Below are 13,150 nucleotides of genomic sequence, written 5' to 3'. Positions count from 1 at the left end.
GAAAATTTTATTTGTTCTTAATGGTTATTTCAAACCGAAGAGGGAAAAAATCCTCAGATTTGGATTTGGGGTACTCTCTGTAACAGAGAGCACAGATTGAACATTTTAGGGGTGCTACAAAGATGCTGATGATTGCTTTAGTAATATTTGTAGTCTGCTGTGAATTTCAGACAATTAAATAGCCAATGCTGCTGTTGACTAGCCAGGCTTCAACAGACCTTTTAGAAACCTTCTTGTCTTTTCATGTAAATAGACATTTGGCAGTATTTTAAAATGTATACCCAGTAGATTTTATAATGCATTTCCTTTTTTCATGTGTTTCGTGTTTAATTCAAACAAGCATCTGACATGAAAGCTGAAGATAAAAGTGTAACATAGTACAATTAGTTTCTGTGAAGTCTGCGGATCACTAATGGAACACATCTTTTCCCCCTGCACAACCAGCATAATACAGGCCATTTTTTGGTCATTTGTGTTGTACATTAAAAGCATCAAATAGAGTGCTGTCATGTGCCTGAGCTCATGGACAGAAAGTTCCTTTGTTTGATAAGATTGGAAATAATTTTGCTTTCCAGATACGCAAATGGGTAATTGCTGCAATCGGATCAGAGACATGTAACACTTGTAATGTAACCCTTCAGGTATAAAGAAAAATAATGCAGAAATTAGATCAGAGACCAGAAGTATGTATATATGTGTATATATATATACAAAGAAGTTCAGAAAGCTGTTTTTCTGTTTCTGTCACCATTGTTGTCTAAACTGTGTTTCATGAATGTGTGTTGTGATTTCCTACCAACTAATCCTAGCTCTTTCTGATCGAATAAATACAAGCTCGGGAGTACAGTTTGAAAGCAATGTGCTGGACTTGTGCATTTAAATCCACTGAGTCTCTAAGAAGCAGGGTTTGTGAACATATTTAGTGAAAAAAATTTTGGAAAAAATAGCATTTTGTGGAAGTGGAAAAGTATTTATTGACAACAAACCTGTAAACCTCCTTCCTCTTTATTAATGCTCAAAGTATGGAATTTAGATCTAGATTTGGGTGCTAAGTCCACCAGTTTCAAATGTGCCTGATCTGGTGCTCTAGTTTTTTGGAAAGCAAGCTTTCAGTTGCAAAATAGGCAACCGGATTTTTGTAGGATTTAGGAGAGCTGTGTCACATACTCCCTTTCTTACCCATTCTGTACAGAACATATGGGTTCTTTTAAAATTATAGCGTGTGTGGTTCTGTATTATTTAAGGTACAGGAATATTTTTTTCTTATTTTAGATTGACACTGATTTAAAGCAGCTTGGGGATGTAACAAAGTTACACAAGACGCTGCACATCTTGACAATGCCACACGATAATGATGTATTTCAAACCCACTTATAAGACCCAGTTCATACAACAAAGAAATGCAATACACAGTTGCCACATGTGAAACGTGTGGGACTTGACTTGTGTTGTGCATCCTCCTGTCTGTCTTTGATGATTCGTAAAAATGCCCAGCTCTCTGTATTACATTTACTGTTTTTAAAAGCTTTGCTTTAGGATAAATAATAGTGTTTCTGTGGAAAGTATCTTAGCTGATATACAGGCAGAAAATGCTGGTGGTGCTTTTTTTTTCTTCTTTCTTTTTCTACTGCAGAGTGCATTGGCCACTGTTAAACAGTTTAGCTAGATCCAAAGGGATACTGCTAACATGAACTGGTAAACCACCAACAGCATTATATCCTCCTGTGTCAAAGACCTTGTACAATGTAAAAGCTAAAGGTATTCAGATTAAGCCTTTTCTTAGGACAATTTATAAATAGAAAGCATTTCAAAACTGAGATTTATTTCTTCCCCTCCTGCCCTTTCTTTGCCATGAATACAACACAATGAATCTTAAAGCTCTTGCTTGTCTGCATGTCCTCTCTTTTTGCCTTTCCCGACTCTCATTTCTATTTCAATTGCAAAAGTTGTAGAAGTAGTTGAAATGGTGGGGGCAGAAGAAAATGTGAATCTAAAACCTGGATGTTGTTGTCCTTGGTGCCAGTAGAATAGGAAAAAATCTGTAGAAGTTAAATAAATAAATAAATAACAACAAAAAAACAAACAACAACCCCCATTAAAAAATACCCCAAAACACATGGAAAAAAATAAATTGATGCATTTTGAAAAAAAATAATGATAATTTGGACAGAAGCTGAAAATTCTAACTTCAAAATTCCGTACAAAAAAAGACATTAAGAATCACATTTCCCTGTGAACATCTGCATTTAACGAAGTACAGCCTTTAGAGTGGGGAAAATATTCCCATTGTGACTCCTGGGAGCAAAGAGATCAGCACAGCAAAAACCCGTTCCTCCATCAAGGTATGCACCCAGGATTCCTGACTCCCAGAGCCCAAGGAGGATGAAGCTCCGTTGGAAAAGGGAATGGGTGATAGGAGGTGTCCGAGGCACTCGGATGAAGGAGGGAGCATTGGAGCAGGGCAGAAGCGCTAGCGGGGTTGTTAGTGGGGTAGAAGGGAGGGCAGGAGTAAGCAAGCACCTCCAATGGATTTGAAGACAGGAGGAATGACTGAGGAGCTTGGGAAAGGTGTGCATGTATTTGCAGAGAGCATAAATGGGTCCGCTAATGACTTCTTTTCATGGGGTGATTGAGGTATTGATGATGGGAAAAAAGGCTGCTGGTGTTGACAGAGATTTCATTGGTTCTACGTGACCCAGGACATTTATGGAGCTGCTGTGCCGGTCTCAGAGCTAAATTACTTCCCAGATGTAAGGCAAACAAGCAATCGCTCAGACTGGTCTCCTGTTCTTTATGGCTTCAGTCCTCAATACTCATTCAGCAATAGGCAGCTGGTTCCGTTTTCTTGGTTTAGTGGTTCTGACACCAGTAAAAACAAAACAAAAAAACTTTTAATCTTTCAGCAATTAAATACGCAGCAGAGTTAAATAAATGAGACCTGTTGGAGCACCCTTGTTTTCTACAGGCCTTTTCTCAGCAAAGGCATGGTTGTTTGGGAAGATGCCCCCTAAAACTGTAGGGGGGGACCAGCTTAGCATTTAAATCCATGTGATAGTTTCTTTATCAAAAAATCTCTTTCAGATCATATCCCCTTTGATGATTATTCAGCCCCAATCCTTCCTCTACTTTACAGTTATTTTAACATCTCTGAAGAACTGCCAACATACCCACTTTAGCAGCCAATGACTGTTATGCTGCTTTTTTTTATTGGCATTCAATTTTAAGGGTTGACAGACAGTAAATACTAAGACTTCTCTTTACTGTTCAACAGTAATTTGTCCTACGGTTGTAAATAAGTCTCTGTTGTTCTGCCTTCTGCTAAACAAAACTCACTATTTTTGGAAGAGACTGAGCAAAGAGAAGATAGTCCCATTTTATGTAAGCTCTGACTGAATGGATATTACCATATCTGGTTTGGGGTTTTTTATTTTCAAGGCAAAAAAGCAACTTATTTCTGAAAATGCTAGTTTGTTGTGGACTTTTTTTTTAAAGGTGGAACTATTAGATTTCCAGAAGTATTTTTTTCAAATATATTGTATTTCACATACAGACATGTCATGCAAGCCTGGAGGAAAATGATATTTAAAGATCTTAGGATATCCTCTTGGACTGTAACAAACAAACAAGCAAGCTACTAGCTATAGGAACAGTAATTATTCCCAGCAGTCTAAACATTTTTATTCTGTATTTTTCTCTCTCTCCGGTAGACACCTTGCATTTCCAAGACTGAAAATCAGCCTCAAGGACTTGCAACAAGCGTCAGGTGGGGACAGACACCCATCAATCAGTCCACGCCCTGGGACACTGATGAGCCTCCATCTAAACAGATGAGGGAGAATGAAAACCCAGGTATGTTTCTAATCTTATTTGTAGTTCTACAAGGGGAAATCGTTCAAAGCAAATTCAATGCACTATCTCCATTTACCTCCGTAAATTAGACTTCATTGTGAGCCCTTTCTTTATTCTTGAGCAGTGTTTTTCACTCATTGTAAAGACCCCTCAAGTTTCTTCTGTGCTGGGGCTAATATAAATGTATTAAGATGCCTGCAAGTTCATTAGAGTGGGATTTTTTTTTCTCCTTCTCTGCCTTCACTAGAGGAAAAGGCACTCTGTAATACTTTAAGACCTCTTTTTATGTCCAGAACTACCTGAAATGATTTCCAGCTTCCAGACACATATCATACATTGTGCTACTATGCCAGACGCCTAATTACAATCTCTTTGTAGTGGCTGGAGCACCATTATTATACACACAGAGTGTTTGTCAGGGAGCCATGAAAGCATGGTGGGGAAAGAGGTTAATTTTCTTGGAAGCGTGCGCTTAAGCTGCATAAAGCGCAAAATATATAAAACCACAAACATGCCGCATGACACCTGATGAGTATTTTAACAATTGCACTCACATTGCCGTAGCAATTTTACGCACTTACCGGTTGGGAATGGTTCCAGACCCTGAACTGCTTTAGATACCGTGAAGGAGAAGAGCGCATCAGCGCAATTCAGTAGCGGACACAGGTGTGGGAGGGGAAGGCTGGAGGTGTTTATTTTTGTTCTGGTCTCCCCCGTGCCGAGCCCACCGCCATTGCTGGCCTTCCTTCATGCCGCAGGTGCAGCGCCCTGGGTCACCACGGTGGCAGCAGGCAGCCAGCCCGCCTTGATCACACACTCCTACGGGATGACGCAGCCGCCAACCTTCAGCCCGGCCGCCAACGTCCAGGCCCCCGTCATCGGCGTCACACCCTCCCTCCCTCCGCACGTCAACCCCCAGCTGCCGCTGATGCCGGCCCACTACCAGCTCCAGCCGCAGCCCTCCCAGCCCCTCAGCAACATGGTGGTCAACCTCCAGAGCCAGCCCTTGTACACCAACAGCCAGCCCCTCAGCATGTCCTCCATGAGCGGCGTGGGCCCAGTGGCCCACCCGGGCCCCGGGGCAGTGGGCAACGGCCACCTGGCCTGCCCCATGCTGCCGCCGCCGCCACCGGCCCTGCCCTCGGCCGCCCTGCCTAGCAGCGCGCCCGCCACCAACGGGCAGGCGGCTGCCCCGCTGCCCCCCAACGCGGCGGGGGGCCCGGACAACACCAACGGGGTGCAGATGCTGCGGACGATCGGCGTGGGGAAGTACGAGTTCACGGACCCCTGGCACCCCAAAGGTAAGGCGGGCCAGCTTGGCCCCACGGGGCACACGGGCAGGGGTGGGCAGCGGGGCCAAGGATGGCGGCAGAGCCCTGGGGCTTCCCACTGCTCTCCTTGGGCCCGCCAGCCCAGCTCCGGCGTCTGTCTTTGTGCTTTTCTTTAATGCATAGCTTTTCTGAGTTAATGACACAAAGCAGTGCATTAGAAAGAGGGAGGATGAGCTGTGGGCGTATTTTGTAGTGAAAAACAGCTTTCGGGCCCGTCAGAGAAGCTGGTGCTCCCAATGGTAAAGCAGCCACCATCCTGTGCCTCTCCCTTTGAAACACATGCACCCGTGTTTCCATCGAACCACTTTCCTTCTGGCTTCAGTTGTGTATTAGTCACAACACTAACCTTCTTCAACCATTGTCTTTTCCCCACTCTAGTAGAAACCCAAGCCAAATGCAAAGTAACCCTGCTGACTGAAGCTAAACGACCCAAAATGTTCAGCATTTAGGGGAAAACTCTTCATTACCAGCTTCATTGGGCTCAAATGCTGCAAAACACCCTGAATAGTCATGAGTGTTCCTGAGAGGTTGACCTTTTCTCATAAGTAGTTTCTAAATGAGCCACACCGTTGGGTCATGTTGGAGTGTGATTTCCGACTGTCTTACCCTAGACACTTCAAACATACCTACGCTCTGTGTACTTAGTTTCTTATTTAATTTGCAGAGTTTTCCCTGCCTCCCTTAAAAATCATGACTGTGCCACATGCTCAGGTAAAGCAAAATGTAGCTTACAAAAATATAAATGCAGACCTATCAGCAAAATCAATTAAATTGATTTAAAAAAAAACACCCCAAAGGCTTCATTAAGTCTGTGATATTTTATGTATACATTTGTATTCAGACACAATCCATGTGTAAATTATTTACTTGCCACAAGCTATTAAGTTCTGTTGTGTAGCTCTGTATTAAAGACAAGGAATCTCTGTTAAAAATGATTAGTCCAATAACTCTTCCTGCTCATTACGTAAATCGTACTTTGGTATGTGCAAATCCTTACCAAACGTCTCTTGAAAAGGAGTTCAGGCACAAGCTCAGCAGTACTTTTCTGAAGCTAAATATTTGGACTGCTTTTAAATTTTGAGCTCCAAGCCCCAAATATGATGAGAACACTTGCTGGATGGTAAGCTTTGGAATTTTTCTTTAGTATCTAGATGGGCTTTCAGTGATACTGGCCCAGTCAGGTAGCCAAAAATTGACCAACAGTTGCTTTATAACAGTTTTGTTAATTCTTTCCCTTCAAAAAAAAAAAAACCAAAATCCACAAAAGCGATTCATCAGGTCAGATTTATAAGTTACAAACCTTTGATGTTGTGGAAGGAGAAAGGGGATAGATTTATAATCCTGGTAGACTGAGCTGTAGTGATTCTGCTGGATGTCTCTCTTCTCTGTGGAAGCTATTTGTTTTCTAAAAGGCATCATCTCCACTTTTCATAGCCACCTATCCCAATTTACTGCACTGGATACTCGGATACATGATCAAATTAACACAATTTAAAGGATTACTTGGTGTCATTGGAGACGTGCAAATATACAATACAAGGAAAAACACATAAGCTTAAACCACTTTCACTGCGGTAATTTGATCACATATCTGAGCCCTGGTGACACTAACCTAGTGAGACAAATGAGCATGTCAGTGACTGCACACTTGAGGTTAGGAATACTCTTAAATGCCTTGCATACTTAGGACTAGCAGCATCAGCTGTTACTTACTCTTCCTCCATCAATTAACCATCAGCATATCTCTGGCTAGCAGAAGAAGTAAACTTCAACTCAGAGCCTAAGTAAAAAGATCGTAAAATATTTAACCACTCTTTTAATATTTGATATGCAGAGTCTTAGTCAGCATTCTTGCTGTAAACCCTAGTCTAGTCTAATTCACTGAGTGCCACTGAGTGTGGTCAGCCGATGAGGCGTTCATTTAGGTGAGGAGGAGAGTTCCTCCGTAGATTATGCCAGGCATGCCACACCTAGCTCTGGTCAGGTATTTGGAAACCTTTGTACCTAGGAGAGGCTCTTAAGGAGAATATTAAAACAAAGCAGTATTTCTAATCCATGGCAACTGCTGACACATTAGCCATACTGTACGTTATAAACTGCAAGCTAGATAACTATTTTCCCAGGGATTAGCTAGTTTCTCTATGACCATCAGTTATTGAGTTATTCCTGTTCCTGCAGTGGTTAAAAATAAACAAATGTAAGATAACAAAGCATGCATATACAAATGTCTCATAAGCAGGACCTACTTTATAGAGAAAAAGTAATCTCTTCTTCCATTTCCAAAGGTAAAAGCCCTTACGTCTAAAGCTATAATTCTTCTTGTCAAACCTAAAGTCAGAGAAGATATGTGTTGGCGTTGGTTGTTTTGAATGATAGAGAAAGAATCAGGAAAGAGAAGACAACTGGGTGTCTAACTAGACCTTAAAACCTCACTAGAATGAGAGTCTTAATACAAACTGTATGGATTTCAGTGTGGCTCTATTTTCAAATTATTTTTTCTTTTACATTCTTCCCTCAGGGATTTCAGTCTCTAAAGCCTGACTGGTTTCACAGTTTTACATGATAGGCACCTTTCTCTCTGGGGAAGGAATGGAAACTATGAGACAGTACTAAGCTGTTCAAATATACAAGTTCAAACTAGTTCTCTACAAGTTGCATTTAAATATTCTCTCTCTTTCTTGGGGAACCTTGGTCAGCATTATAATAAGAGCCACTGCTAATAGCCTTAAGATCTATCTCATTATCCTGAGATACTCTACTATTATTTCAGTTGACAATCCAGTCTTGTACAGGTTTGAATAATTACCCAACTATCCTGTAAGTGAAAGAGCAGTTCTTGCTGGTTAATATGATAGGGTTTCTTATATTTTTAGACTTTATTAGGGAGCTGATTTGAAATGTCATGTTTTATTTCCCATAATTATCTTTCATTTGGCTGTGTATGTGTTTGGGCCATATTATACTATATTCATGTAGAACTAGGTTTCTTGTTTGGCTGTTTCTAAACAAAAATAAACAAATAAGTTGCCAAAAGTGAAAGGCACTGCTAGTATGCCATCTCATTTGCAATAGGTCAAGAGATCTCGCTTACATGACTGAAGAGTCATTTCCATGGCTCTGCAGAAAATACATTTTGATAACAAGAGTCATGATATAAAACAGGTATGTCATTCTCTTTACAGTGTCACAACTAATTCCTACCTAATGACATTGAAACTACTTGTAAGAAAATAATTTTTGCATGGATTAGAGAATCTTCTTCATCTAGATGGGTTATATTCTGTGAAAGGATTTTCTCTTGCTTCTGTAATATGTTAAATATGAATGTTAAGTTTAGCTACATGATCCATTTACTTAGTGAATTTATAAAGCAGTCACATTATGAGAGACATAAATAATGTTTCAAAGTAATTATTGCTTTTAGCAATGTGTGGAGAACTGTAGAGCTGCCTTATGAAATGTATGGGATCCTTCACCATACACAGTCAACAGTTTTGAGAGGTGTATGTTTTGGACTGTAATTGCCCTTTGGATAGGATTTATGCTAGATACCCCTAGCTGACTTCAAAAGCCATGTCACCTTAACACAGACACGTAACCTAATATTTTAGAACAGAATCAGCCCTTGTTTTCTATCCATGTCTTAAGTAAGTCTCGCTCTGTAATCTAAAGATTAAGTGCCAGGGGAATGAATAAAGCAGAATATTCAGAACCATGAAGATGTTCATTATGAACATATTCAGCGAAGATCCACTGAAGTTCACATAGCCAAATTTTTGTGTGGCTTCTTCAGAAAATACAGAGTTGCAAATGATATTCAAACATAATTTCAGTATCTTCAGGCTGCATGATGTGCCAGCACAAGTTGTTGCTTGCACAACGTGCCTGCAGAGAAGAGAGAGGGACGGCAATCGTCGCTTCAGTTTCTGACACAATGTACTGGTGTCCTGTGCCATGGCACAGTGACAGAGACTGATGTCTATGTACCTGCCAATCCAGTTGAGCCCAAATGGAGAGAAATTAATCAGTCTGATGAAGGACTAGAAGAGATTGGTTTCCTTGCAGAAATAACTGAGTAAGGTCAGTATGCTTCTTTATATCCAAGTCTTACAGTAAATCCAAAACTGAACCCTTGGTGGATGGCCCTGCCATATGTAGGACATAAATGTTCCAGCTTGGACTCTCAGATCTGTTACACGTTTGGAAAGACACTTTCTTCATAAACTTGGTATAGAAGCATGGTCACTAACACAAAAAATAAGGAAAATACAGTTCTTCATTGCAGTACTTTCTCCTGCAGTGTAAAATTAGCCATGGACATTTTGGGGTTTCATTTCTGGATGTTCATGGATAATACTGATGTTTGTTTCCATAGTATTTTTGTTCTATAATTCTTTGGTTTGCGGTCCTCAACTAGTGGGAAAAGAAATCAGATGCTAATTAGTGTTCAGAATGTAATGACTGTAGAAACATAACAATATCAGAAATAAAATCTGAATGTTAATCCTTGTAGCACTAATTCCTTAACACTTCATTTTCAAGCATCACCAAATACCATGAACTAAACAATAACAAAAGTACGAACAAATATTGTTGCATCATCACTTATTGATTGCACCTTTCACACTTGACTTTATTGCATTGGAATTCTCATTAGACCTCAGACAATATTTACTTTCCTTAATCATGAATAGTAACAAGGCAGACTACAACATTTTGTCAATAGCCATCAAATTTTTCTTCACAAAAGGCTGAATTTTCAAAGGGATTTCAGCTTGACCTGCAATTCTGTGAGTGTGCCTAGTTCTAGACATGAATGCTGGGAGGTGGGGGGGGTGTTTAAATTTAAAGTGCAACCTAGCATTTGGAATTCTAATAATGTTAGTTAAAGGATATTGTGTGATGAAGACTCTAGAAAGCCTGTTTTCAGTTCTCTGCCTTGCACCAGAATATGTGGTCTGTGTAACCTTAGGAAAGTGTCCCTATTTTTGTATCCATAGACATAGAGAGGTAGATAGATAAATAGATTATAAAATTTATAGATATAAAATTATACATAAAATTTCAGTGTGTGTGTGTGTACATGTATATACATATATATATATGAATATGCATGCATATAGTTGTGGGCAGGGAAGTCTACAATAGAAATAACAGTGCATTCTACCTCCTGTTTCTGGGAAGAGACTTAGGTTAGCATGGAAATCTTCTAGCATTGTACATGCTTCTTACTGTGTTTTCCTTAAGACAGTATTGATTTGCTGGGGCAGCCTGAGTGGTACCAAGATACCAATGACTAGTGATTGTTTGTAAGCTCAACTTGGTAATGACACGTAAGAGTTCACAGAATCACAGAATGGTTGAGGTTGGAAGGGGCCTCCAGGCGTTGTCTGGTCCAGCCCCCCTGCTCAAGCAGGGCCACCTGGAGCTGTTTGCCAAGGACCGTGTCCAGATGACTTCTGAACATCTCCAAGAATGGAGACTCCACAATCCCTCTGGGCAAGTGCTTAGTCACCCTCACAGTAAGAATGTGTTTCCTGATGTTCAGATGGCACTTCCTGTGTTTCAGTGTGTGCCCATGGCCTCTGGTCCTGTCACTGGGCACCACCAAAAAGAGCCTGGCACCTTTTCTCTTTGCACCCTCCCTTCAGGTATTTATATACATTGATGAGATCCCTCTGAGCCTTCTCTTCTCCAAGCTGAACTGTCCCAGCTCTATCAGCTTTTCTTCACAGGGGGCATGCTCCAGTCCCTTCATCATCTTCATGGTCCTTTGCTGGACTCTCCAGTAGGTTCGTGTGTCTCTTGTACTGAGGAGCCCAGAACTGGAGACAGCACTCGAGGTGTGGTCTCACCGGTACTGAGTAGAGGGGAAGGATCATTTCCCTCGACCTGTGGGCAATACTTTGTTTAATCCAGCCCAGGATACCATTAGCCTTCTTTGCCGCAAGGGCACACTGCTGGCTCATGTTTTAGCATGTTCATGCACAGTAATGAACTTAAAGGAAACTGCTTGAACAGATCCTCTAAAATCAAATCTTTTTCAAGCTTAATTAGAGTCTTCTGTCATTAGAATAATCTTAACAGAATTGCAAAGTTGATGAGGGTATCTCAGCCATCGCTTGAGCAAGATTGAAATACATTTCACTTTTTTGTGTTCCAGGTGGATTATTTTCAGTAATTCATGCCCTGTCTTTTAATGCCACTATTGGCCACGTCATGACAGACAGTGATTAGTGCACCAAAGAGTCAAAGAGGACTTGTAATAGTCCTAGAACACTGCCATGCTAAACGTACAGCGTAAAGAAGGTCATCAAATTCTCTTTTGATTGACAGCTCTCAGTATATGAGTGACTTGAGATTTCCAAGTTTCAGCTGGAGAGGAGTCTCTCACCACTACCAATATTTTATGAGTGTTATTGTAAAAAAAAGTGTGGTGTTGCTAAAGTGTGTTAAAACTCCCTGAAACTGCTCTTAAAAGTCATCTGCTTCATGCAGCTTTTTTTTATACCTGTTTTTTTTAAATAAGCATTAGATTTGTAACTGTAGTTCAATCCGTTCTTGAAAGCACAGAGCTGAAGAACTTTGATTTTGCTGTTACGTGATATTATGTCATCAATTTCAATTCCACTTAGGCAATTAGTGATACATTTGAAGATGCCTTGAGTTTCTTCCCACCCTGAAGTCTAAGAAATGGTTTGCTTAGAACGTGGTTTCTTAACAAATACGGTTTTGTCCATGACAGTGACCACTAAATTCATTCAAAATAAGTCTGAGAGGGGGCAGAGTTCTGTTGAACTACTGTTTTCTCTCCTGTCCACACAACACTATACTCACAAAATGCAAAATTTCTCAGGGGCTGGATGATAAACAAAATTCAGGCTCCCTTTTTGCACAGAATACGTAAGTGGTAACTCTTTTTAAACACAGCCTAAATTTCCAGGCTACCTATCCGTCCACCCAAATGCTGTTCCAAAAATCCCTTGCAGAGAGCTGGCACTGAATTTTGATTAAAGTTACTAATTGTCCAAGACACTCACAGAGTCTCTGTTCTCCTTTAAGAACTCCTTATGTTTAATTTCTGATTTCTCTGACCTTTTCTTCCCTTAGTCCTCTGTCTTGTTCAACTCCAGACACAAACTTGGATGCAACCCTTGTCTGCATCCAACCCTGTGGATGCAATGGGAAACATACCTGTTCCTTTTCATGCTGTCCTCAATATAGTTGGAGCCACCTTAGAGCTGCTTTTCCTTCATGTTCAATCCTCTCCACAAGTTTAGCCTTTGAATTTTCCACTAAGATTTCTTCCTCTGTACAGCAGGATAGTTCCACTTCTTTTGCTGTCATGACATAAAAAATGGACAGTCAAGTTATAGCTACTACAGGGTCAGCAGCGAATGGGGACTTCATGCCCAGTCCAAACTGAACAAGCTGGGTACATCAGGAGCCAGACTGTGCATTTGTGTATACACTTAAATGTTCTCAAAATGGTCTATTCTGTGATCTCTGGAGATCTCCAGACAAGTAGATTTATCAAATTGCAAATGGGTTTTGGTTTCCCTACAAGAAAGTGGAAATGCTTCTTTTTTTGTAATCATCAGTCCTCCATGGAGCAGTGCCTGAACTCTGAATGAAGAAGAATCATTTCTGTCTTGTTGCATTCAGAACGAGAATGATTCTGTCCCATGCTAGATACAAAAACTCTAAACAGATTTGTGAAGTACAAACATTTCCAAATAGCGACTTTTCTTACCCTGCTGTGTCTTGAGATTGCTGATGATAAGCTCTGCTGTCTCACAGCAAGGCTGGGCTTTGAGCAGCAGTCAATAATAATAATAATAACATGGGATTACATAATGCCTTGCATCTTTAAAGCACTTTTATGGACATTTTTTTTTTAAATAATACCTGTCTTTAAACAACTGATGTGCATATTGTATAAGACTAAAGATACAAGAACTTTGTCTGAA

The 13,150-nt window shown here is 40.5% G+C and overlaps 1 protein-coding gene across 3 annotated transcripts in view; it reads left to right on the top strand.

The window, feature by feature from the left end:
* Positions 1–13,150, top strand: part of KLHL29 (kelch like family member 29) — a 403,271-nt gene that overhangs the window by 257,415 nt on the left and 132,706 nt on the right. For all 3 annotated transcript variants that reach the window (XM_074861476.1, XM_074861475.1, XM_074861474.1), the window contains 2 exons: positions 3,708–3,849; positions 4,608–5,150. In XM_074861476.1, coding sequence (XP_074717577.1) covers positions 3,708–3,849; positions 4,608–5,150 — 685 coding nt within the window. The remainder of the gene's footprint in view (positions 1–3,707; positions 3,850–4,607; positions 5,151–13,150) is intronic.

This window comes from Strix uralensis, chromosome 3, assembly GCF_047716275.1.
Source record: "Strix uralensis isolate ZFMK-TIS-50842 chromosome 3, bStrUra1, whole genome shotgun sequence".
NCBI lineage: Eukaryota > Metazoa > Chordata > Aves > Strigiformes > Strigidae > Strix > Strix uralensis.
The sequence above is the reverse complement of the archived record's forward strand: the minus strand, read 5'-3'. Positions and strand labels throughout refer to the sequence as shown.